The 23,793-nt window shown below is 38.1% G+C and overlaps 2 protein-coding genes across 2 annotated transcripts; one reads left to right on the forward strand and one right to left on the reverse strand.

Moving 5' to 3' along the window:
- Nucleotides 1-709: 709 nt before the first annotated feature.
- LOC579900 (aminomethyltransferase, mitochondrial) lies at nt 710-15,233 on the forward strand. Its single transcript, XM_779992.5, has 8 exons — nt 710-881; nt 9,313-9,532; nt 10,220-10,380; nt 11,273-11,354; nt 12,348-12,493; nt 13,173-13,359; nt 13,939-14,055; nt 14,892-15,233. The coding sequence occupies exons 1-8, from the start codon at nt 783-785 to the stop codon at nt 15,104-15,106; spliced, it is 1,227 nt and encodes a 408-aa protein (XP_785085.4). The 5' UTR covers nt 710-782; the 3' UTR covers nt 15,107-15,233.
- Nucleotides 15,234-19,029: 3,796 nt separating this feature from the next.
- LOC579958 lies at nt 19,030-23,342 on the reverse strand. Its single transcript, XM_780046.5, has 4 exons — nt 23,168-23,342; nt 22,380-22,493; nt 21,806-21,883; nt 19,030-21,338 (listed from the first exon to the last, which is right to left on the reverse strand). The coding sequence occupies exons 1-4, from the start codon at nt 23,210-23,212 to the stop codon at nt 20,508-20,510; spliced, it is 1,068 nt and encodes a 355-aa protein (XP_785139.3). The 5' UTR covers nt 23,213-23,342; the 3' UTR covers nt 19,030-20,507.
- Between the last annotated feature and the right edge of the window lie 451 nt (nt 23,343-23,793).

Consider the following 23,793-nt stretch of genomic DNA (forward strand, 5'->3'; position numbering starts at 1 on the left):
AGTTATATAGGACTGATGATATCAATAAGCTTTGTGATAGGCCTAACCGCCTAACCACTGATGAAAAAGGGAAAAGAAAGGAGCTAGGACAAATTACAATAAAAAAGACTGTGACTCCAGCTATAGGGAACTAATATTAATAAGGGGTATAAATAGAGAAGATACTTCCCCTACTTCTCAACGTCCGATCACACCCAAGCGATTTGAATATACTATACGATACTTCCACTATCTAAGAAAAAAAAACGAAATAAAAAAAGTTAAGCTACTTTCTTGGATGTAAATTATAGACCCTATATAGCCCGGGGGAGTATGTGGGGGTTCACATATTAAGGCATACAGGGGTGTGCCGCTCTAATGGGTTACTTTTTCACAAGAAATCCCTAAACATGGGTCCAATTTTTAACACAAATACCCCTAAATATGGGTCCGCTTTTTCAAAATTTTGAAAATTATAAAAAAATCTGGGTTTTGCCATGCAAACACCCACAATTTTTGAAAGATGGGCTTTACTTTGAGAAAAAAAAATCCGCTTAATGACCCTTAAAACTGGGTAGGGGTTTCGAGGCTTCAGCGGCACACCCCCGTCAAAACTAAATCTGAGTAGCCCCCGTGCCCTAAAGGCCTCTAACGCCTCTTCATAAAATATTCATTTTATTAACTTTTGCCTCGAACGTGTTCGTATCCGATTTATCAATATAAACACTGGATACAATTTCGTGCGTATCAGTCTTGTGACATCACGTTATCGACAACTCGGAGGATCCTTGTCAAATTCATCTATGAATTCTTTAAGAACATTACCATGCATGTCAAGCATGGTATCAAAACTTCATCGCTTGAATGTAGCATTGGTTCGGAAAGCGAGTTCAGTAAAAGAGGTATGTGTCATAAGACGACATGAATTGAAGGAATACTTAAAATTTAGTCCCACACGCTGAAATTAGTGTAAGGAATTGACCATATGTGTTACTGGTGTGGCGCGCGCTAGTTCACAATTCAATAACTCCACACATAGCTGCATCACTATCCTGGCTGTGTAGTAAAAGAGGCAACACTATACTGCAGTACATTCACACAATATTTTGTAAAGCCTGCTACAGCTACCGTACTAAACTTTTATCATAGAGTAAAGGGGGGGGGGGGGGGTAATCGACCGTCACCAGTTTTCGGCCGGTCCATTGGATGCATGGTAAAATCCCTTTAAAATACATCGCTTAATAGCATATCACATATTCCACACATACCATCACATGCCAGAGTCACTGAAGAACCTCATTTGTAAATCGATGCAGCCGTACACCGCAACGCACACACGACATCTCTGTCTAATTCAGATTCCAATTTCCGATCACCGCAGAGATAGTTTTCGCCATGGCGAGCTCCGGGGAGCTCCGGCGTGGGATACCTGCTCCACCCGCTAGTGTTATAGATCAGCGGGGAAACGCACGGCGCCCATGTACATGGACATGCACATGGACATGAGACCGAAAACTGTCTCGCTAGGTCTATAACTGTCTCCGAAACAGTGAAAATTGAAATGAATATTGTCATGGTGTTGAGTTGGTGTTAGGGGTTAAATTTGCTTATGGAACGCTCTTAGCGGAACCACATAGGAAACAACTTCCTCGACAATCAATCTAGGGATCAATCAATCAAAAACACCCAAACACTTTCTCAATCGATTTGAATTGCGAAATCAGACGAGGAAAACTTTGGTTTATTTAAATGGTATGATCCATTGTATATTTAGTGGTAACCATGGCCCTCGCGTACACAGATAACGCGTGGCGCGCGCGCCACGCGTTCCTGACGGGCCCGACCTAGCGCCACGCGTTCTTAAAAAAAAAAAAAAAAAAAAAAAAAAAAAAAAAAAAAATCATTTTTTTTTTATTTATTTTTTTTGTTGAAAAATCAAAAAATTCCGGATTTTCTGGTCATAGAAATCCCCAAAAAACAGAATATTCTGAATTATTCGTAAGGGTTGGCAGGTATGGTATTAAAAATTCATCAAATTACTTGTAATACTTGTAAAAAATAAATTTAAATTAAAAAAAAAAAAAAAAAAAAAAAAAAAAAAAAATCAAATTTTTACTTTTTTTTTTTTTGGGGGGGGGGGGGGTCAAATTTTCCCTCGGGTCGCGCCACGCGTTTTTAATTTCTTGGCGAGAGGCCTGGTGGTAACAAATGTACAATCAATAATGACAACCTTAAGTGGTGGTCTACTTGTCTTGCAGCAGACTGCCCCGAAGTACAAGTAGTATGGTCCTGGCTTCGAACCTAAAAATGACTAACAAAGTATAGCCCCTTTAATGAGGGGATGTGCATCAATGCCAAATATAAGTATATAGGCCTTTTTATGAGGCGGTGTGTACCAGTACAAAAATTAGGCCTTTTTATGAGGCAGCATATACAAATGCATTAATGATATCAGTCACAAAATCTTGCCTTCATGTAACAAGTAAATTAATAAAGTACATAAGTCGGCAATATGACGTGTGGTATTAATACTTAAGATTAAAGGGGATTAATTACGGGTAGATCTACCTCAGAACTTCGGAGAGGGAATCGGAGTTGTCTTCGACGGTGGCGGAGATCGTGTGATGTCTGTGAAGTTGGTTGTTCGAGTCTGTGGAGTCTTGGACGTGTAGACTTATCCTAGTTCGTCGACGGCGACGTCGATTGAATTGCTGGGGATGTCGGGTGATAAAGACGAGCGTGACGATGAAGTACTTCGACGATGGTTGGTGAAGACCAAACAAGGATGTCGTGAAGGTCACACGAAGGTAGCCTGAAGATCGAGGAACTCTGCCAATGTTCATGGATGGCCACGTGGCGTGGTGCACTGCAGCGATCAACCGCGACCGCGAGGTCGGGGTTCCGTGAAGACAGTTCACGCGTCAGCAGGAAACACCAGAAATGAAGATTATCGAACCCAGTTCGAAATTAAATTGTCGCCAAAATATACGAATGAAATGCCGATAAAATACTCTTTCGATGAATTAAAGATGTCAGTAGACCCAGTCTACAAATAAATGTCGAAAAGGGCAAAAGTGAAAACACTCAATTCCCTATGTAACAAGAGAGCAAAAAAATATGTGTTGCTCGGCTGAACGTAAAACGGCGACTGGTGCTATGCATGGCAAATCTGAGGAAAATCTAAGGAAACGCCCAACAGGGCCTTCGCTGATTGGTTAAACTTGTTTACCGCTATTGTCATGATTGCCGTTTTAGTACAATTACATGATTGATGCATATTTAAAGGAAAGTAATCATTTATAAAATACTAGAGAACGATAGTGAATTTTCCTCTATCTTATGGCATGGTTACATAATTATTATACAAGTTTTGAAATTCATAATAAAAACGGTTTTGTCCACTACAATGGCAATTCATGATTTTTTTTCTGGGATTCTTTTTTTTGTTTAAATAATAATAATATTTGCTTCATGATTTGAACAAGAAATGATAATAAATTGGAAGTAAAGAATCCAAAAAATAGGATTTTGTCTTAAGTGGCCGAAAACCCCCTCCTTTACTCTACATATTAATCACTCAATATCGATGAAAAATAACAAACAAATATAATTTTTAAATTACTAGACCTACTTTCATTTATGAATTTGACTTGAGTTTCCGGTAATTCTAGCAAGACTTCTGCCGATTAGGTCCGTCGTTCTCAACTCTGTACCTCCATTTTCAAATGTTACGTACGTGTTCAAATATGTGGCCCTCATACGTAAATATTATATGTACATGCAGGCTATGGCGTGCCATTTGTCCAATAACTCGTATGAATTATCAGTATACTCCTAACAAACTGTTTTTGTTTTGCTAATTTTATACTAAGTTTATGATAATAGCGACTGACGGTAGTGTAAAAAGGCGTCGGTTACTTCCCCTTTTGTTGGATCGTAAACTGTTCAGACTATCATAAAACAACAAGATAGGACCACAAATTCTTTGAATACTTGAAGAAAAATATATGAAGATTTGTTCCTGGAAATGAAATAAAATAAAACTAAAAATAAAGTCTCCTAAATGAAATCAGGGTGATGGCTCTACAGGGTAACTATTCCACACAAGATGCAGTGGATGTACACATTACAGATCGTTATTGTGGGAATATCTAATAACGTCTTTATACAAGACTATATATTGGCAACGTTAAAACGACGACACGAAGTGAAAGTAAAACATAACCAAATCGTATTACCCAAATGTGTCCATTCTCCTTTTGTCGTCTGAATAATACTACATGGTGGCAGCAGTATAAGTGAAGAACCATGGAAAGTTCTCGTCTACCATTGCCAGAAAGCTTTGATAAAGTTGCAGGCTTAAATCAAGCAGAACAATGGCCAAAATGGTCACGGCGGTTCGAGAGATATCGCGTCGCATCGGGCCTCGCATCCAAGCCAGACAGTGAGCAGGTTAGTACGCTACTCTATGCTATGGGGGAATGTGCCGATGATATTATCGTGTCTCTCAATGTGAAAGAGGAGACAGCAAAGTATGATGACGTGATCGCAACATTGAAGAAGTATTTCAATGTACGGAAAAACATTATTGTTGAAAGGGCAAAATTCAACAAACGAACACAACGCCCGGGAGAAAGTGTGGACACATTTATCAATGATTTGTACAGGCTAGCAGAGGACTGTGACTACGATAGACTTAAGGAGGGCTTGATAAGAGACAGAATTGTAGTTGGGGTGCTTGATGACTCCCTATCTGATCAACTACAGTCTAGAGAAGACCTAACTCTCTCAAAAGCAGTTCAATTGAGTAGACAGTCAGAAGCCCGGAAACAAAACAAGTCTGTTGTGAGGGGAGGTGCAGAGAGTGAGAGCCCTAACTCGGCCGTAAACTACGTAAGGCCTAAGAGCAAGGGAACGTACTCGAAGAAAACATCTCAAACTCCGCAGGGTAACTGTAAGTGGTGTGGAAGGCAGAATCATGCACGTGCCAGCTGTCCCGCAAAAGATGCAAAGTGCCATCAATGTGGAAAGATGGGCCACTTCCAGTCTGTGTGTCAAGCCAAACAACCAGAACAGGGACAACAAAAGGCAGCAAAGCTAAAATGGAAAGCTCGAGTCAGCGAAGTAGATGATTTCGATGACATTGATGTCCCCTTCCTTGGTGAAGTCAGCGAGAACGATCAGACGTACTGGAGTTCATCGATCCTCGTAGATGGGAATGAAACACACTTCAAGTTAGACACAGGAGCAGCCGTTACTGTGTTGTCTGATTCCACTCCAGGGCAATTCCACGGTAACGGAAGGACACTCAGACAAGATTTTTGAACTTCAGGTTCATACTAAAAGAACTGTTTTATTAGTATAAGATGTGAAACAGTACAGATATAATACCTATATAAGTGCCTTTAATTCTCCCCCAAAAAATTGTCATTATAGTTAAGTAGTTTAAGAATGTGCATATTAATTATCTCGGTAACGGAAGGACATAAAAATGGACATGGTTTTTCCAGTTAATTAGTGTTTATCCAAACTTTGTGAAGTTGATGAAGCTTTCCACTTGACTGAAACACATTTTGTTCCCCATAGTTTAATACATACTAATAAAACATTTCTTTTAGTATGAACCTGAAGTTCAAAAATCTTGTCTGAGTGTCCTTCCGTTACCGTGGAATTGCCCTCCATGGCTGAATAAACACATCATGAGACCAACAACCAAGAGGTTACGTGGTCCAGGAAGTACAGTCCTGACTGTGATAGGACAAATGACATCAACTCTCAGGCATAGAGATAAACAGATCAAGGAGACTCTCTATGTGGTCAAGGATCAGGAGTCTTCATTGCTGAGTAGGAAAGCGTGTAGAACCTTGAATCTAGTCCGCAGAGTGGAGGAAGTCGATTCTTGTGATGATGAAACTGCAAACTTCAAGGCTGAGTTCCCTCAACTTTTCACTGGTTTGGGGAAACTGAAGACAGCATACCACATCACGTTAACTTCAGATGCCAAGCCGATGTGCCTGTATACAGCCAGGAAAGTTCCTCATCCGCTTCTACCGAAGGTGAAGAAAGAACTAGAGTCCATGTTGGAGCAAAATGTGATCTCAAAAGTGACTGAGCCGACAAAGTGGTGTTCGGGGATGGTTCCAGTGTTGAAGCCCAGTGGTTCGGTGAGAATTTGTGTAGACCTTACATCTCTCAACAAGGCAGTTGAACGAGAGATTCATCCGATGTCTTCAGTCGATGAAAGTCTAGCAAAACTGGGAAAGAGCACAATCTTCACAAAACTGGACGCCAACAGCGGATTTTGGCAAATTCCATTGGAGGATGAGTCAAAGCTACTGACAACCTTTGTCACTCCATTTGGGAGATTTTGCTTCAACCGATTGCCGTTCGGGATAACGTCAGCGCCAGAAGTCTTCCAGAGAGCGATGTCCACTATCCTCGAAGGACTTGACGGCGTGATTTGTCACATGGATGATGTGCTAGTCCATGGTGCAACACAAACAGAACATGACATCAGAGTACGAGCTGTTCTACAACGTCTGCAGGAAGCAGGTATCACACTAAATCAGGGAAAGTGTGAATTCTCCAAACAGAGTGTGAAGTTCTTAGGGCACTTCATCGACGACACTGGTGTCAAGGTCGATCCGAGCAATACAAGAGCTATTCGAGATTTTCCAGTTCCTCGAAGCGTGAAAGAGCTACAGAGGTTCATGGGAATGGTGAACCAGGTGGGAAAGTTTCTCCCAGGATTAGCTGAGATCAACGAGCCCCTTCGTCAACTCCTGAAGAAAGACAATGTGTGGTGTTGGGGAGAAGCGCAGCAGAGATCTTTCACACAGATCAAAGAGATGATGGTCTCGACAGCAGTCTTAGCTCATTATGATCCAGAACTGCCAACAGTCATTGCAGCAGATGCATCCGGGACTGGAATGGGTGCAATCCTGTATCAAGTGCAGACTGATGGAAATCGTAGACCAGTGTGCTATGCATCTCGATCGCTTACCGAGACTGAGCAGAGGTATGCAGTGATTGAAAAAGAGGCACTGGCAGCTACTTGGGCGTGCGAGAGGTTCTCCGAGTATGTACTTGGTCTTCATTTCGAGGTGGAAACTGACCACAAGCCATTGGTCACACTTCTAAACTCGAAAGAACTTGTGAAAATGCCTCCACGACTCCAACGCTTCAGAATGAGAATGATGAGATTTGATGCAGAGACATTGTATGTTCCAGGAAAACAGCAGACATCCGCTGACGCCTTGTCACGAGCGCCAGTAGAGAGGCCAGGAATGGATGATGTCAACTTCGTAGATGAGGTTGAATCATATGCATCAACATCAGCCATCAACCTCCCAGTGACAATGCAGAGATTTGAGGAAATCAGAAATGCACAAAAAGCAGATGAAGTATGTGCAAAAATCAGAGACTACTGCGTTCAAGGATGGCCAGACTACATGCCACATAACCCGATCCTCAAACACTACTATGAGCAGAGAGGACACCTGAGTGTGGTAGAGGACTTGCTTATCTACGACGAGAGAATAATCATTCCGAGAGCTCTGAGACTTGATATCCTTGAGAGGCTACATCAAGGACATCTGGGAATCACCAAATGCAGAGCCAGAGCCAGAGATTCAGTGTGGTGGCCAGGTCTATCAAAATCATTGGAGGAAATGATTTCAAGCTGCTTGACCTGTGCTATCCATCGCCAAGAGGTCCGCGAGCCTTTGATGAGCTCATCCTTTCCTTCAAGGCCATGGGAGCGTCTTGGAATGGACCTGTTCGAACTCAAAGGGAAATCGTTCCTGATAGTAGTTGACTACTACTCGAGGTGGATTGAGGTCAAACAACTCCAAGGTCAGTCAACAATGGCAGTGATTTCTTCGCTGAAGGAGATCTTTGCAGTCCATGGGATTCCAGACCTTGTGGTTTCAGACAATGGTCCACAGTTCGCCAACGAGAACTTCAGAAAGCTTGCTGAAGAGTATGGATTCGTCCATACAACCAGCTCTCCAAGATACCCACAAGCTAATGGTGAGGCTGAAAGAGGAGTTCGCACTGTGAAAGCGTTGCTGAAGAAGAACGACGACATCCAGTTAGCCCTTCTCAGCTATCGAGCGTCACCACTCCAAAACGGGTTAGCTCCTTGTGAACTTCTCATGGGGAGGAGATTGCAGACTCAGGTTCCTACTTTGCCGCACATGCTGCTGCCACGAGTACAACAGCCGGACCTGAAAACTGTGAGAGAGAAAGAGGAGAAGTACAGGTCAGATCAAATGATGACCTACAACAGACGTCATGACTCACGTGAGCTTCCAGAGCTACAACTAGGAGATTCCGTGTGGATCCGTGATCAGTCTCGCTACGGGAAAGTCACCCAGAAAGCGCAACAACCACGGTCCTACCATGTCCAGACAGAACATGGGACAGTACGTCGTAATCGCCGTGCACTGATTGCTGTCCAAGGTCAACCTACCAAGACCAGAGTGCCGGAGTCATCCATGAGCAACGATCCAGAGAGACCTGACGATTCTGATGAAAGCGACTCAACCGGTTCCCAACGTAACCAGCAGATCAACCGGAAGCAGCCTGAGGGAGCCTCTACACCAACAGCTGCGACAGAGACGCGAACGCGATCTGGACGACTCGTGAAACCACCAACGCGACTGTCCATGTAATGGGTTAAACTTAAATACCAAAATTGGGATTAACTTTGCAGGAACTGAAACTGAACAAGACTTTAAAGGTTTGGACAGTGTTTATTTGGGTTTAATAGTAAACTGGAATGGACTCGGGACTTGAAGAACACAATTAAGGAGAATATCCGTGAACTCTTAAACAGGATTATATTTCGGTTTTTATTGGATTTGAAACTATTTGGAAATCAATGAGAACTCTTGAACTGTTATAATAAGCTTGGGGGGAGATGTGGGAATATCTAATAACGTCTTTATACAAGACTATATATTGGCAACGTTAAAACGACGACACGAAGTGAAAGTAAAACATAACCAAATCGTATTACCCAAATGTGTCCATTCTCCTTTTGTCGTCTGAATAATACTACAGTTATGTGCATGTTTTTTTGCTTTTTTTGGCGGGAGTGCTTGACTAGAGTGCATGTTAGTCAAATATAATATAAGGGGAATGAGGATTCTGATTTTGTAATAAACTCATTTGTTTGCTACTTGCTTCAGTGACAATCTGTTCCTAAAGAATTATAAATCATGTTGTGATTTTTTTAGGATTATTTGTATACATTGAAAGTTCTTTGCCCCTTAACCCTTTAACCAAGTAAGTCCATTCTCCTTTTTTAATTGATATTCTTTGTTAAAGAGTGAGTTGAAGAGGACTCCCCTATCAGACTTCCATGTGGAGCATGGAGCCAAGATGGTCCCGTTTGCTGGCTACTCGATGCCAGTCCAGTACAAGTCTGGTCTTGTGAAAGAGCACCTTCACTGCAGGTCATCAGCAGCCATCTTTGATGTGTCACATATGCTACAGAGCAGGATTTATGGAAAGGACAGAGTCAAGTTTATAGAGTCATTAACAGTTGGTGAGTATACAAGACAGTTGGTAGTAGCCTGGAATAGAGTAGAAAACATTTGTTTGTCAGTAAAACGTTTGTAAAGACTTTTTTTTTGGGGGGGGGGGAATCAACTAATCCAAATGAAAACAGCTTAGTCAAGTCATTCATTAATTTATGTTTATCACACTTGATCCAGGTGATTCAAACGAATACCTACCATTGGAAAAAGATTCCTTGAATATGGCATCTCTTTACAAGGGATATAGCCAGGTAATAATTCCAGAGCTCTGTGAAATCTCATAAAGATGTATGTCATTCTTTACGCTGTACAAGAGTAGAGAAAGGAATTTTTTCTAGATTCTGTTTCATTTTTGAAGTCAGACATAAATTGAAAGTTGTTACTCCCCTAAAACAGTATGACAATTTCAGGATGGTCCTCAAGCAAAAATTCAAATATGTAAAATTTCAACTTGGAAAGAGTATGAAGTTCCTTGCAGCCTGGATCCAGCTCTAGGGTGCCAAGATGTGCTCAGGTGCAAAGTAAGACATATTTTAAAGCATTATATACCAAATTTTATGACTAATATTTTCTAAATAATTAAGGTTGAGATTGTCGCCATGAGATTTTAAAATGTTGCTGCTACATGTTTAAAACCTAGTTCTATCTTGCTGTAGGAAGTGTCTGTCATTTGATTTGTATCATTTTTCATTCAGCTGATGTTGAGGCCCTAAAACCAAACACAGGTACTCTCAGCCTCTTCATTAATGACCACGGAGGCATCATTGATGACCTCATCATCAACCAGACCTCTGAGGACCATCTCTACATTGTCTCTAATGCAGGGTGTGCAGACAAAGATCAAGCTCATATCAAGGTATCTGTGCAGTGATAACAACCGTCTGTTTGAAGCCAGAAGTGTCTAAAAGGATATGAGTTAATGCCCTTCTAGCTCCAAACAGTGTATATTAGACAGTGCTGTCGTCGAGAACAAATTTCTTTGTCGACATAATCAAGTTATTCATTAAGCTAACGTTGACAATTGTCAACAAAACAATGGTCAGTAAATTTCAACATTCAACTCAACAACAGTGAAACAACCGCTATTAAAACATTGAGGTATTGTTGCTATACTAAACTGGTACAAATACATCTTGGAACATGTAAGCTTCACCTGGGATGAAAATTTAATCTAAAACATATGAACCCAACTGCAATATGATTTTTTATTTCTCAAGTTGCATGTAGCAGGGGAGGCAGCCAGCTTCACAGTCACAGTAGGTTTATGCGTGAACACACACAGCCAGCTTCATATAAAAACCCAAGACATGATATCTCAATCAGCTTCAATATGACAGTATATACCACATGACACGGACAGATTCTTGTTTATGGCGAGTGATACCTTGCTTGAGAAAATATCCGTATATGAATCCAAGAACTGTCACAGAAGTTATGATGTTTGAAGAATTACAGCACATGTTTTAAACACAATGTAGCACTCTGGTCTTCTCTTTTCATGTAAGACTGAATAAATTTCTACAAATTAAAACATATGCTGATTATCAGTGCAGAAACCAAATGATGCTATTTGGTCATAAGATATTTTTGTCAAGGAAATAAGTACCTTGTATATCTTGTAGATCATTGCAGATGGGTTACTTTGTAGTCTTTATTGATGCTTGGTGTGTGCATATGGTAGGGTAACTATTAAAAGAAATCATTGCATAATTTTTTCTTTGTCTGTTCTTTTCTTTATTTGAATGCAGAACAAACTGGCATTGTTTGTAGCAGAAGGCCATGATGTATCATATGAACCAATCACAGACATGGCATTGATAGCCTTACAAGGTCAGTATATAGTCGTACATCTCAAAGGTCACTGTCATATGTATTGAACAGGAATGCACAATCTAATCTCTATCCTAAACCTAATCCTAACCCTAACCTTAACCTTAACCTTAACCTAACCCCAACTCACTCTAACCCTAGATCTCATGCTTGCCCTAGCCCTAACCATCTCTTTAATTGGTCTAGTGGGCTGAAATTGGAAGATATGCAACCTCAATGTAATCTGTAATTCAGCCATCTATTCAGCAAAATTGTCCATTCGTTATAGTGTTGAACAGAGGCACTTCTGTCTGCTTATGATACATCTTTTCACTTCTATGCTTATGATACATCTTTTCACTTCTATGCTAATGATACATCTTTTCACTTCTATGCTAATGATACATCTTTTCACTTCTATGCTAATGATACATCTTTTCACTTCTATGCTAATGAGTTTTTCAAATCATTAAAAATGTGTTCACCCTGGTATCAAGTTAATTTGTATTTCAGAAGATAATGTGAGAAACAAATCAGTGAAAATTGAAAGAAAAAAATTAAATTGAAATAAATAAGAACGTTTTAGAGTTGTATTTGATCACTAAACACGGGAAGAAGAAACCTGGAAGACCTCATCTTACCTATACAGACCTACTCAAGAAGGATACGGGACTTGAACTGTCAGAGATGAAAGCAGCCATGCTGGACAGGAATGTGTGGAAGGCCATCACAGCTCGGGCATTTGACCCAACTTAAGCTAAGCTAAGATTGGCACTTCCAGGATTTTTCTTGATAGAAGTCATCGGATCTCCATATGTTTAGTATGGAGAATGATCAAAGTATCCCTCTTGTTGGGTGTTGGTGAAATAATAGTTCTATACCATAGAGGGGATAACAGCTATAATATCAAATTCATGTATCTCATCTTACTCCTGGGTACATATTTTAAAATGAATGGTAATGTAATCAAAGAGTAAAGTAACTAGGACTGTTCTTCCTGTACTTGGTTCACAGGTCCTGCCATGGCACGAGTGCTTCAAGCTGGGGTTTCTGATGACCTCGGCAAGCTGACCTTCATGTCAGGGGTCAACACCTCAGTCTTTGGTATCCCAGGATGCCGAGTGACGAGATGCGGCTACACCGGAGAGGATGGTGTAGAGGTATGTAACTGGCTGCAAAGTTTCTTATTATTATACCTGTGTGGATTTTGTATTTTTCTGCAACTTTCCATTCTCTTAGCATGATTTTGAAATAGAACATTCAGACAAGTAGGTGTAGTCTACCAATGTTACCAAAACAAACCCCAAATGTTTTGTTTGATGATATATCACAGCAGGAAAATCTGGATACCAGAATGCTACATACAGAAAAGTGAGAATTCTGATTGGCGAATGTAACAACATATATGTGTCAATTTAAAAGTTGATTTACAGTATTAGTCTTTAACTTGAGTTTAGTTTATAATAGCACTATATAGTCACAATTCATAAGGTGCTGCACATTTATTTTCTTAAAAATGGGTTTAAAGGAAATTTTAGATGGAAGATAATTTCAATCACTGGTCATTTAAAAAAAGAAATGGTTTCCTTTCATTCACTTTTTAGTTAATTCTGTTATTTTTTGTAGCTTCTGTCATGTTATTATAAATTAAAACTCTGATAGATGATGTGAGATTTGTACATACTTTCCATTAACACTGTATCTTCCTCACTATTGTGACTTTTGTTAAGTACATGGACTTTATATATATTGGGTTCTGTCTGCGCATCTATAAAAATGAGACACATAGCATTTTATACATTTTACTAGATGAAATGAACTTGTTCTGTCTAACCCTAGATCTCTGTCCCAAGCAACCGATCAGTGGAGCTTACCTCAACTCTCCTTGCTGCAAAGGATGCATCAGTGGTCATGGCAGGGCTTGGTGCTCGGGATAGTCTAAGGTTGGAAGCAGGGCTCTGTCTCTATGGAAACGACATCAATGATGATACGACTCCTGTAGAAGCCATGCTAGGCTGGACTATAGGTACGTAGTCTGAGCTAAAGTTTTATGGGAGATGTTTTCAATGATTAACTACATGTACTTGCGCATGTGCAGGGCTCCACACTAACTTTTTTGTAGGGGTCCGGGTTGAACTCTATCGAGTCTGTATGCGGCATGAGCCCAATGGAAAAATATTTGAAATTTGGGGGTCCAGAAAAAGATGTTGGGTGCCCATTTTCCACACAAATGACAGGGAAGTGATTTAGGAATGATTTATCATGATAGTAATAGCTATCAGTGAGCTTAGATTGACCATTCAGAATGAGGGTTGTGATTCCCAACATATACCGGGTAAAGGGAAGAAAAGAGGCAGAAAAGTTATTTGTAGAATGTAGACAGAGAAGTTTAAAAAAATAACACAGCTATGATACACCTGTGATATCAAATCTTCGGTAGGAAAATATATTTATGTCTTCAGTCGTTCACATTCATTACATTTTTTAACAAGTACTCAAGTTGACCTAGGACTGTGAGGAGGAGAATGAATTTAAGTTATATGAATATGCCTCCTTTGATGATAAACATTTATTATGGTTTATTATTCAATTGATATATTTTCAGGTAAGAGGAGACGGCAACTAGCTGACTTTCCAGCAGCAGATCGCATCCTACAGCAAATCAAAGAGAAGCCTAGCAGGAAAAGAGTTGGAATAGTGTCATCTGGGCCTCCTATTAGAGGTGAGTTTAATAGTAATGTGAACATCTTGCATGCTATTTCTAAAAGTCCAGGTTTAAACCCTGTAACAAAAATAGGGTTGGTTTATGTCATGTCATGCCTTTTCATTCCATTTAAATCATCAAATTCCTCAACTAAATGAACAAATGAACAAATCATGCTGGTATGAAATATATGAACATACATAAATCATGTTGATATGGAATAAATTATTCTTTTTTCATTTCATGAATTAATTCATTTTGTTCATAACTTTGGTACAGAATTTCAGAATTTGTATGAGCTCATAATGTTATTTCATATGTGTTATTAACAGGTTTACAGAACGTTATCACAAGTAACAAGATTTTCCTGACAGGACTTTAGTTATGGATGCATTTTTCATTGCTTATCCTGATAATGACATCATTCCATGTTATCTAACTTCAAGATCAAGAAATCTTTTTGAAATTTCAAGTAGAAAGACTAGGACAACATACTTGTAGGACAATTTCCTCCTCCCGAAGAATTAGACACATTACCTCCCATGCAACAACCCACTAATTCAATGCTGTGCTATGCTCTAATTGGAATATTTTTGAAGGGTTATTGTCTAGGGTGTAGTAATGGTCCTAGAGGGGGATTCATCTAGAGGAAAGTTGTTAATGGGGGGGGGGGGGGGTGGTAATTGTTCTGGGCTGAAAGATCGCCTAGGTTTGTAGATTGTAATTATGTTACATACAGAGTACTGTAATATCAAGTTGGATGGAAACAAAAAGTGGATTTTGACACATAGTCTTAAAATAAATAAATACAGAAGCTTTTAATCTGTTCTTCCCCCTCCCTCTCTATCTACTAGGAGGCGAAATCTTGAGCAATTCTGGCGAGCTAATTGGTGATGTGACGAGTGGCTGTCCGTCTCCATCCCTCAAGAACAATGTCATCATGGGATACGTGTCGGCAGCCCACGCCAAGAATGGGACAAAGGTCCAGTTCCAGGTACGAAAAAAGACTGTTGAAGGGGTGGTAACAAAGATGCCGTTTGTGCCTACAAATTACTATATCTTGAAATGAGGGATGTGGCTTTGTTTACAACACTATTTTACCGCTGCTGCCTTTGTTTTAAAGCCTATCTGCACTAGTTTGGCCAGGAGGGATTAGACCTCCCTGCATGGTCACTGACAGGTGGTTATCTCATCAAATCAGCTCTCAATTAACATAAGAAAAAGGGGACCATGGGGGACCAATGGTCACCAATTAGGCATTGTTTGCTATATAGAGGGTGCAAGAAGCTATACGTAGTGCAGTGGGGCTTTAAGTCACACTTAGATCAAGGGATTATTACAAGAATGAGATGAGCTGCAATGTACCATGCCATCCTGAACCTTAAAGGTTAATCAGATGTTAACTTTACGTATTGATGACTTCTGCCTGGTTGCTTCAAAAGAGGGATGTGTGTGACAGATAGATACAATGTTTGCAATCAATCATATTTTATATATAAGCATGAGAGCAATAGAGAAATTGCTGTGTTGTAGTAGAGTTATCTTTGATTTGAAAGTAAGATCAAGAGGGAAATTTTCAGCTGCATTGATATAGCATTTTGACTGAGAGTTGAGTCTGAGACATACACTGAAATATTTAAATTTATTCTTGATAAGGATCTTTCTACATTAATGATGAAATGTTTTTTACTTGGTGAGACGTTGCAGTGAGCAATGTGTGTCCAAATAAATTCATATTGGATATAGTGGCACCCTGCATAGTAAGGCCTCCTTTCAATGAAGGCCACTAATGTTTATTCGCTCAAAATGGATTAACCAGCTAAGTAGCCAAGTCTGTGCAGAAAAGCCACTTTTCCACAAAGGTCTTCCATTTGATTGTTGTGCACAGTCATGAAGTTGAATTACAATGTATGCACTGCCGTGGGTTTATATGAAGGAAATAGAGATGGTGCAAATCCTATAATAGCAAAGAGGTAATGCTGTAACATGTTTGTATCGAAATTGGTTTTGATTGTCACAGGTTTGATAAAGTTAGGTTTGCATAAAGTTTTGATCAAGAGATGGTGCAGTACTGGGCTATGAGTACTTATAAGGTGTAGTGATAAAAAAGAATATATAAATTTTGCAATTGATATGATATGAACATTATGCTAGCCCTTATCCTTGTGTGAGAGTAACCTTAGTGAGCTGTATTGGATTCTTCTCAGTTCTTGCAGAACTGTAATTAATATTTTAGGTTTAGTAGCCTTTGATTGTGTGATTGTGATAGGTGAGAGATTTTTATTTTGTGTGTCTAAATCTCAGTTTAGCATTACCAATATGTTTAGGGGCGGGCTCACTAGTCTTGTTGGCAAGCAATTTTGGGGCCATCACAAAACAAAAGATTACTTGTTCGAGGACCTTTTCTTTGATGAATGAAAAATTGTTGTCAAAGTACTATCAAACTTACTAGCAGAAATGATCTGCTACTCTTAATTAGAATGGTCCAGTAATACCCCTGCTTATATTTGATATTCTGGCCTTAGAGCAAAGATGTAAGTAATGAAATTAGGGAACACGGTATGTGTGCAAAGTGCAATGGTTTTATAGTGGAATTAATTTGTATATTTGATGTTTGTTTACATAATTGTTTATGTTTACCGTCTATATGTTGATCCCTGAACATCAAGGTACATGTACTTAAAATCAGAATTTTTGCAACCTAAAACTCTCATGATTCATTAATGACAGCTCATGTGACTTGCAAAATTCATGTTTTAAATTTGAAGGCAAGAAAATTTTGCAAATTTTGGTAACCTGTGAATTGATAAAGTTTCAATTCTTGCATGCAAATTTATCTAGTTTTAGCTTTTCTATGCAAATGTTACGTTAAATCATAGTGTTGTTAAACAAATCTGAGTATGTACAATATAGAAACTAAGCTTACAATTTGTGGGTACATAGCTCTTAGTTTTCTTTTTTCTTAATTTTGTTTTCCTGCTTTTTTATTTCTTTTTGCACTTTTATATTCTGTTGATTTTAAGTGAACAGCATTATTGGTTTTATTCATTCCCAAAAGGTACTTGCATTGAAATAAATTGATCAGGTTTATTTAAATATAAATGTCACAGCAACAATTTTATCAATTCATCTTGAATTCATACATACTGTATATTTATTAAAAAATCATTTATTAATGGTGTGCAGTGGTATTCTATTACTATTCAAATTCATTATATGCAAATTTTTAGTGTATTTCCTTATTGTGAATCTTGCCATAACTATTGAAGTACACAAAGTTCTATGATAGAGGTCTTGGAGCAGCCACTCTTTAAACCTGTATGTATGTACCCTGTTTCCATGGGAACTCTCCATGTAAACAACAAGACTATTGATTACACTTCACTGGTTGGTGCTTGTTTGTTATTGCTTTCATAAAAGGGTGTATTGTATTACAGTGTTGACTAATTGGAATAGGATTAAGTTAAAACTGAACAATAACCTAGAAGGATGCGCAGCCAGTCCATGGACAAGTTCCATGTGTTTTTATAGATGTTAGGAACTTTTGAAACCATGTTAATCTTCCCTGTGTATGGATTGCCAGCTTTTGCAAACCTTCCATTTAATTCTTCCATTACTCCACATGCAAGTCTAAAGAAAAACAGTTGATAAGCAAACTACTTGTGTGCTCTTTCTTGCTACATTCAGACTATCCCTGTCTTTGTTTGTGAATACAATAGGGCACTATTCAGCAAGCTGCAAGGTTAAATTGATCTTATCAGTATTGATTTTAGTTTCAGATACCAGTTATTTGAGGAGGTCAGTGGTACCTGTAGTTTTGCTCCCCTCAAACAAAATGAGAGGACTTTGCCTTTTTTATATTTGAGGCCGTGCATGAAGCTGACAAAAATGGACTAGAGTAATTGATATCGTGCTGAATTGAATTGATGTCTGATCTTTTGGTAATTGATCTTGTCACCATTTAGTTCTATTTGGGTCATTCACATTGACTATAATGCAATAGAATAGCAAAAGCAAAGTTGTGTTTTTAATTGAATCCACTTCAATATGTGTTTAAGTCATAGTTTTGTTGACTCATTAGAAATGCCGAAAGAGATACAATATTTTATTAGTGGAATTTTAAAAAAATATGCTGATAGTAGTATATTTAGTGATGTATTCAATGAAATTGCCAGAAAACTCTGTAGCATCACTCTAATTTACATTTGCATTGCATTATTTTATCATTTTTCTTCTCTTTTCATATGTGTCAACTGACTATACTATCATGAACATCGATTGATGCACAAGGTGCTAGTTATATTTTTCTAGGTTACCGTAATTATTGTAAGACAGCATGTGTACAGTAAATATTTCTCATTTTTCCCTCAATTAGTGTTTAAGAGACGTAAGCCTAAATGTATTATTCATACAATATATGGTCTTGAGTCATTCAATAAACAGTAATGAAAGAAATTAATACAGTTATGTCTTAGCTTCATATTTTTGAAAAAGATTCAGAGGTTGCATCATATGCGAAAGTATGTGTGTATATTCAAATGTTGTTTGAATTATGCGTTTGCATATTATTGGATACATTTCAAGCAAACAATGTATTGTTTACGTGTTGCTAGGAAACTTTGTTGCCCATATATGACATTTGCCAAACATCAAAGGTGTAGGAAAACAGCACAATAGTACCAAATTTGAAAAAAAATGCTTATACTATGAATGTTAACTTTGTGCATTGATTGCTGCCCCCCAAAACTGCTTTGAACACTTTAAAATGATTTCTGCACCATTCATAGTTAAGTTGTACTAAAATTACATATATTTAAAATATTTGCATTTAGTTTATTTTAAGGAAATTGACTTCCAAGCTGGTCATGCTGAAAAAAGAAGAAAATATATGTGCATTTTGATGTCAGATGGTGTCTAATCATGATTGGAATTGTATACAATCTCCCAAAAGTTTAGTGTAACATGACCAAAGAAGAAAACTGAACTCTCGTCTGAATTTTTAGGTCTTTTATTTTCACACAAAGCAGCAGATAAAAGATATCAGATTGTATAAAATTCATATTTACTTGATTTTCTGTTTACACTTATCACATTATCTTAATAACCCTGAAATTAAAAATAAATATCTCTTGATACTAGAGTTGTAGGTTTACTTTAGACAACCAGTAGCAACATATTTAATTGTTCAACATTGAAAGCACTTGATTCTTATATTTGGACATCATAATAAACAATTCCTTCGTGCGCAATACAGTATATTTTGTCGGGAATGTGAACTATACACATGTACATGATTTACAATCTATATTATATATATTTTAAAAGACATTTGAAACAAGTATCAATTATTTTTCAAAATCTCAATTGTCAATTCCAATGGTTAGAATGAAAGTATACCTTACTCGTAACAGACTAGATTATAGCATATGCTTCGTTTAAATATATGTCATTGTCAATACATGTAGTTGCAAGATGTATTCTTGGGTGTGTTATTTTTGTAAATGATTGTATTATGAATGTGTTTTATTTCTTTACACAGTGACACCACAATCTAGTATTTAATTACTCAAAACAGTGATAAACTCAACTCAAATGATAAATGAAGTATATTGACAACTTTGCTCACTTTCAAACATGTACACATGTGTTTGAATTATGATGCAAATCACTCAAATAAAGTTCATGATATATTTACTTGGATGTTTATGTAGACGGATCACTTGGAAGCATTATTGCATATCAATACACAGTGTATGGTGTAGATCAGCTGCATGACACAACAATCAGGGATACAGTGTACATAGTATATCCCTTGAATTTGACTAAAGATTATTCTTCGGGAGAGGATTATGCACTAAGGATAATATTTGACTGTAATATATTGGTATGACACTAATTAATTGCATTATAAAGTTGCATTGCAGGGTCTCTTTGAATGAATTCCTATGGAAATGTAATTAAGTGCATGTAAATATACTCCCCAAGAAAACTCTTCAATGTTCTTTATTTCGAGCATGGAACACGACTATAGTACTGTACATATTATACTAGCACTCAAGCTTCCTACAGTAAATATCACTAAACCAAACCATAATGCTGGAAGCCTATCCTTTACTTATCTCACATTTGTGTGCACCATAGGATTGTCCATCAAAGTATGACTTGGTATCTACATGCATCACAGTGGATAGAACCATCGCCCACTCAGCCCACTAGCTGTACAGCAACAATGCCTTCCAGAATACAGAATACCACTGCACAGGAATCACAAACCAGAAGTGTAATATATTCAAAATAAGATATAAGAACGTCCATATTATGTCTGTTTGGCCCAGAAGGACAGTGACTCATTCACCACAGAGCTAATGCCCTTCTGGCTCTGAACACATGATTTATTCTCTCTCTTTACAATAAAACAGGGAAATAAAAGAATCAGTTCTATTTCTGATTGAGTTAACCCCAACAGTCCATTATATGCTGTCACTAATCATGGCTTGTTGCACGGATGCCTGGGAAGCTCCTTGATGTGAGAAACTGGTACTCGTGTCTGGCATTGCCTGTGAAGAAGAAGGCATCACTTCCATAGGAACGGTTGATGTTGCAGTTGGAGTCATACCAAAGTGAGATGAATGACAAGGTCCTGATTGAGCCAATCTTGGCAAAGTGTCCTGCACTGATGAATCATTCACATCGGCATTTGGGATTTCAGGCAGAAGTCCTATCACAGTTTTTGGACGTTGTCTCCGTGAAGGCAGCACATGGACCTGTTCTACGTCTCCATGACTGTGCCAAACCATGCAGTCCGCAACGCTTGTCCTAAAGGCTGGAGCAGAGGTTATCCTCGACCTACGCAACCTGGTTACTGATGGAACAGGGTTCTCATGGATGGAAGCAATCTTAGGGTTGATGAAGTTCATAGTTTTCTGGTCTGAAACTGGTTCTGTGTCTACCGTTCCTGTGTTCATATTGGTATTAATCATCCTGTTTGGTTGGGAATGCCGATGGGTCAGTTGATAGGTCGTGGACAATGGCTCAAGCTCCTCCTCTGCTGTCTTCAGGTCAACATAGGGCGTGACCAGGAGAGGCCTATGGTTTGCCTCACGGGGTGGTCGAGGGGTCCTGACACTAGGTACCAAGATCTGTGGCACACGCCCTGATGCCTCATTAGTTGTGAAGGTGTCTCGGTAGATGGAGACTTTGGGGCCTGCCTCCTCTATTTCTTTCTTGTGTGGCACCCATGCAATGAAGTCTGGGACAAACTTTGTCTTGTAATTTGACTGTACCTTCCTTTTGCCAAGATTCTGTTAGACAAATACAGAGAGAAGGAGACTCACGTTTATTCCATCAAATCCGGAAATATGCTTCAAAACAGAAACAAGATATCGCCCACAATCTTTACTTCATCTACGTGTAAACTTTTTGTTAATTATTTCTATCGAATACCTCTTGTATATTTTATCAGTTTCTGAAATTTAACTTTCCACCACGATTAAAATGAAACTTGTTACTACTTGTAACATTATTATTATATTCATGATGGCATGCTCGATATCATGTTCTACAAATTTTTCACCTAATACTGTACATGAATTGTATTTATATTGGCCTTCTATACACACCAGATTTTCACACAACTCACAAGAAAATACAATTTTATACCATACACTATTTAAGGGAAGAGAAGCATAACCTACTTTTTGATCCAATTCTCACATCAAACTTTTCACAATGCTAGAAATTAAAATTCAATATTTGAAACAAGACTTACCCCTTGAAAACTGTCCACCGTGTTGAGGAAGGAAAACCGATTGTCATGATGAGAGAAATGATGGGTGCTTGGACGATCCTGAGATTAAGAAAAGGATTGGTATTAAATGTTATTCTCTTTGCTTGTGCTCAAGTTCAAAACTAATCATAAGTACATAATGATTTACAACTTTCTTTTATGTCATACAGTTTAACAGAAAGTCTCTGATTATTTATAATCATATAAGTGTAATTTACTGTTGATGAAAGTCACATGATGTAAAGATGAACACAGGGGGAGGGTTTTGTTTAGTCATTTCAGACGTATTCATCAGCAAGACAGCAAAAATGTAATTGTGAATATCATTTGATCAAAATATACCCTCTCATATAAGAGCACTGATAAAGTAGAAAGCCAGATGAAATATCTCCTTGATATGCCATCTTATATTCTTATTCTTAAATTATTTTTCTTGAGTGTATCTTGTTTTCTGAATGAATTATTAGGTAACAATAACAATTATGATATGAGTATAATACAATAATATATCTTCAGGGAAGAGTTATTATGACAAAAGTTAAACAGTTATACTTACAACAATCATATCATGGAATTTTTGAGGTGGGGAAGGTTTTGCTTGCTGTCGGTATTGGTTGAGGAAATCATTCCGATGCTTGCTTCTGAAATGGCCATAGTATCCAGCTGAATGCTGCAAGGAAAGAGAAATGAAGTCAATTATGTCAACCAAATAATAATTAAAGGCAGGATAGATTTCAGCTGGGAAAATTATTGATTAGTACTTATTACTAATTCAAATTCATGTAGAAGGATATTTTGCCTTAATTGAAAAGAGAAGAAATATGACATTCTGTGTAATAAGCCTGCATGGTTACGTACATCATGACACCGCTCTTTTTTTTAAAATACTTTTTAATAATGCTGAACATACGTGGGTATAATTTTGATCACTCCAATATATCATCAAAACTTAGTTGTGAGAGTTTTTTAATTAGCTATATAGTTATATGGTTTCGCTGTTTGAACATTACGTTTCGTAGTAAATGTGATTTATGATTTCTTTAATCATCACGATGTAGACCCTATAACATCAATTCTATTCGCATGAAAACATATCTGATTTCACTGCGGGAAAACAATTACGTAAAATGGAAGTTCAAATAAATTAGAGTAGGCCTATAATTACAAACTGTATTACTCCCTCAAATTCAAGTCTGCACTTTAAGAGAAAATAAGACCGGTATAAATTAGTACATACACGAGTTATAAAGAGAAATATATATATATATTTCACGATATCATAGCTTTTCAATACAAAATTAATTACAAAAAGTGCAAATCACGTCCAAGTTTTCATCAACTTACCCAACTGCCTTGACTATTTCCATTCTTATCTCTCTGCCCTCCCATTTTCCTGACAAAATTCAATACTTTGTCACCAAATCTGTAAATGGCAGCAGGATTTTACAGCGTTAAAATTACAATAGTGATAACACGTCGTTTGCTCTGCGATAGCGATGTTTGTGTCTCTATTATTGCCGCAACACGGGCTCTGTCTCGTTTCTAAGGTCACGGCTTGGTAAACTTCCTGAAAGGCAGGTGGTTGTCTTGCAAATTTACATATTCATGAGAAACACCCCCGGGCAAAGTCTCGAGATCAAAATTAAATCGGCCAGATTATGGACAAGTTTCGACCTGGGTTTTCAATCGTTTACGGTAAGCCTCCCGATTTTTCGTGAAGTAATTTATTTCAAGTAAAAATAGCTTTACACTTGTTAATTTTGTATACAATCTCATTATTTGATAAATTATCGCATCAGATTCTGTGTGCGTGGCTATTATGAATATTTATGATAGCGCATGACGTATGGGTTTCTTTTGAGCCAATCAAATCCAGCGCTATAAAAAAAAGCATGCATATGCAAAGTAACCGCGGGCAAGTTGAAATGTTTACAATTTTAGGCCTAGAACCTACGCACATCTCAAGTAAA

The sequence above is a fragment of the Strongylocentrotus purpuratus genome, unplaced genomic scaffold (assembly GCF_000002235.5).
Source record: "Strongylocentrotus purpuratus isolate Spur 01 unplaced genomic scaffold, Spur_5.0 spur5_scaffold_6, whole genome shotgun sequence".
NCBI classification, from domain to species: Eukaryota; Metazoa; Echinodermata; class Echinoidea; order Camarodonta; family Strongylocentrotidae; genus Strongylocentrotus; species Strongylocentrotus purpuratus.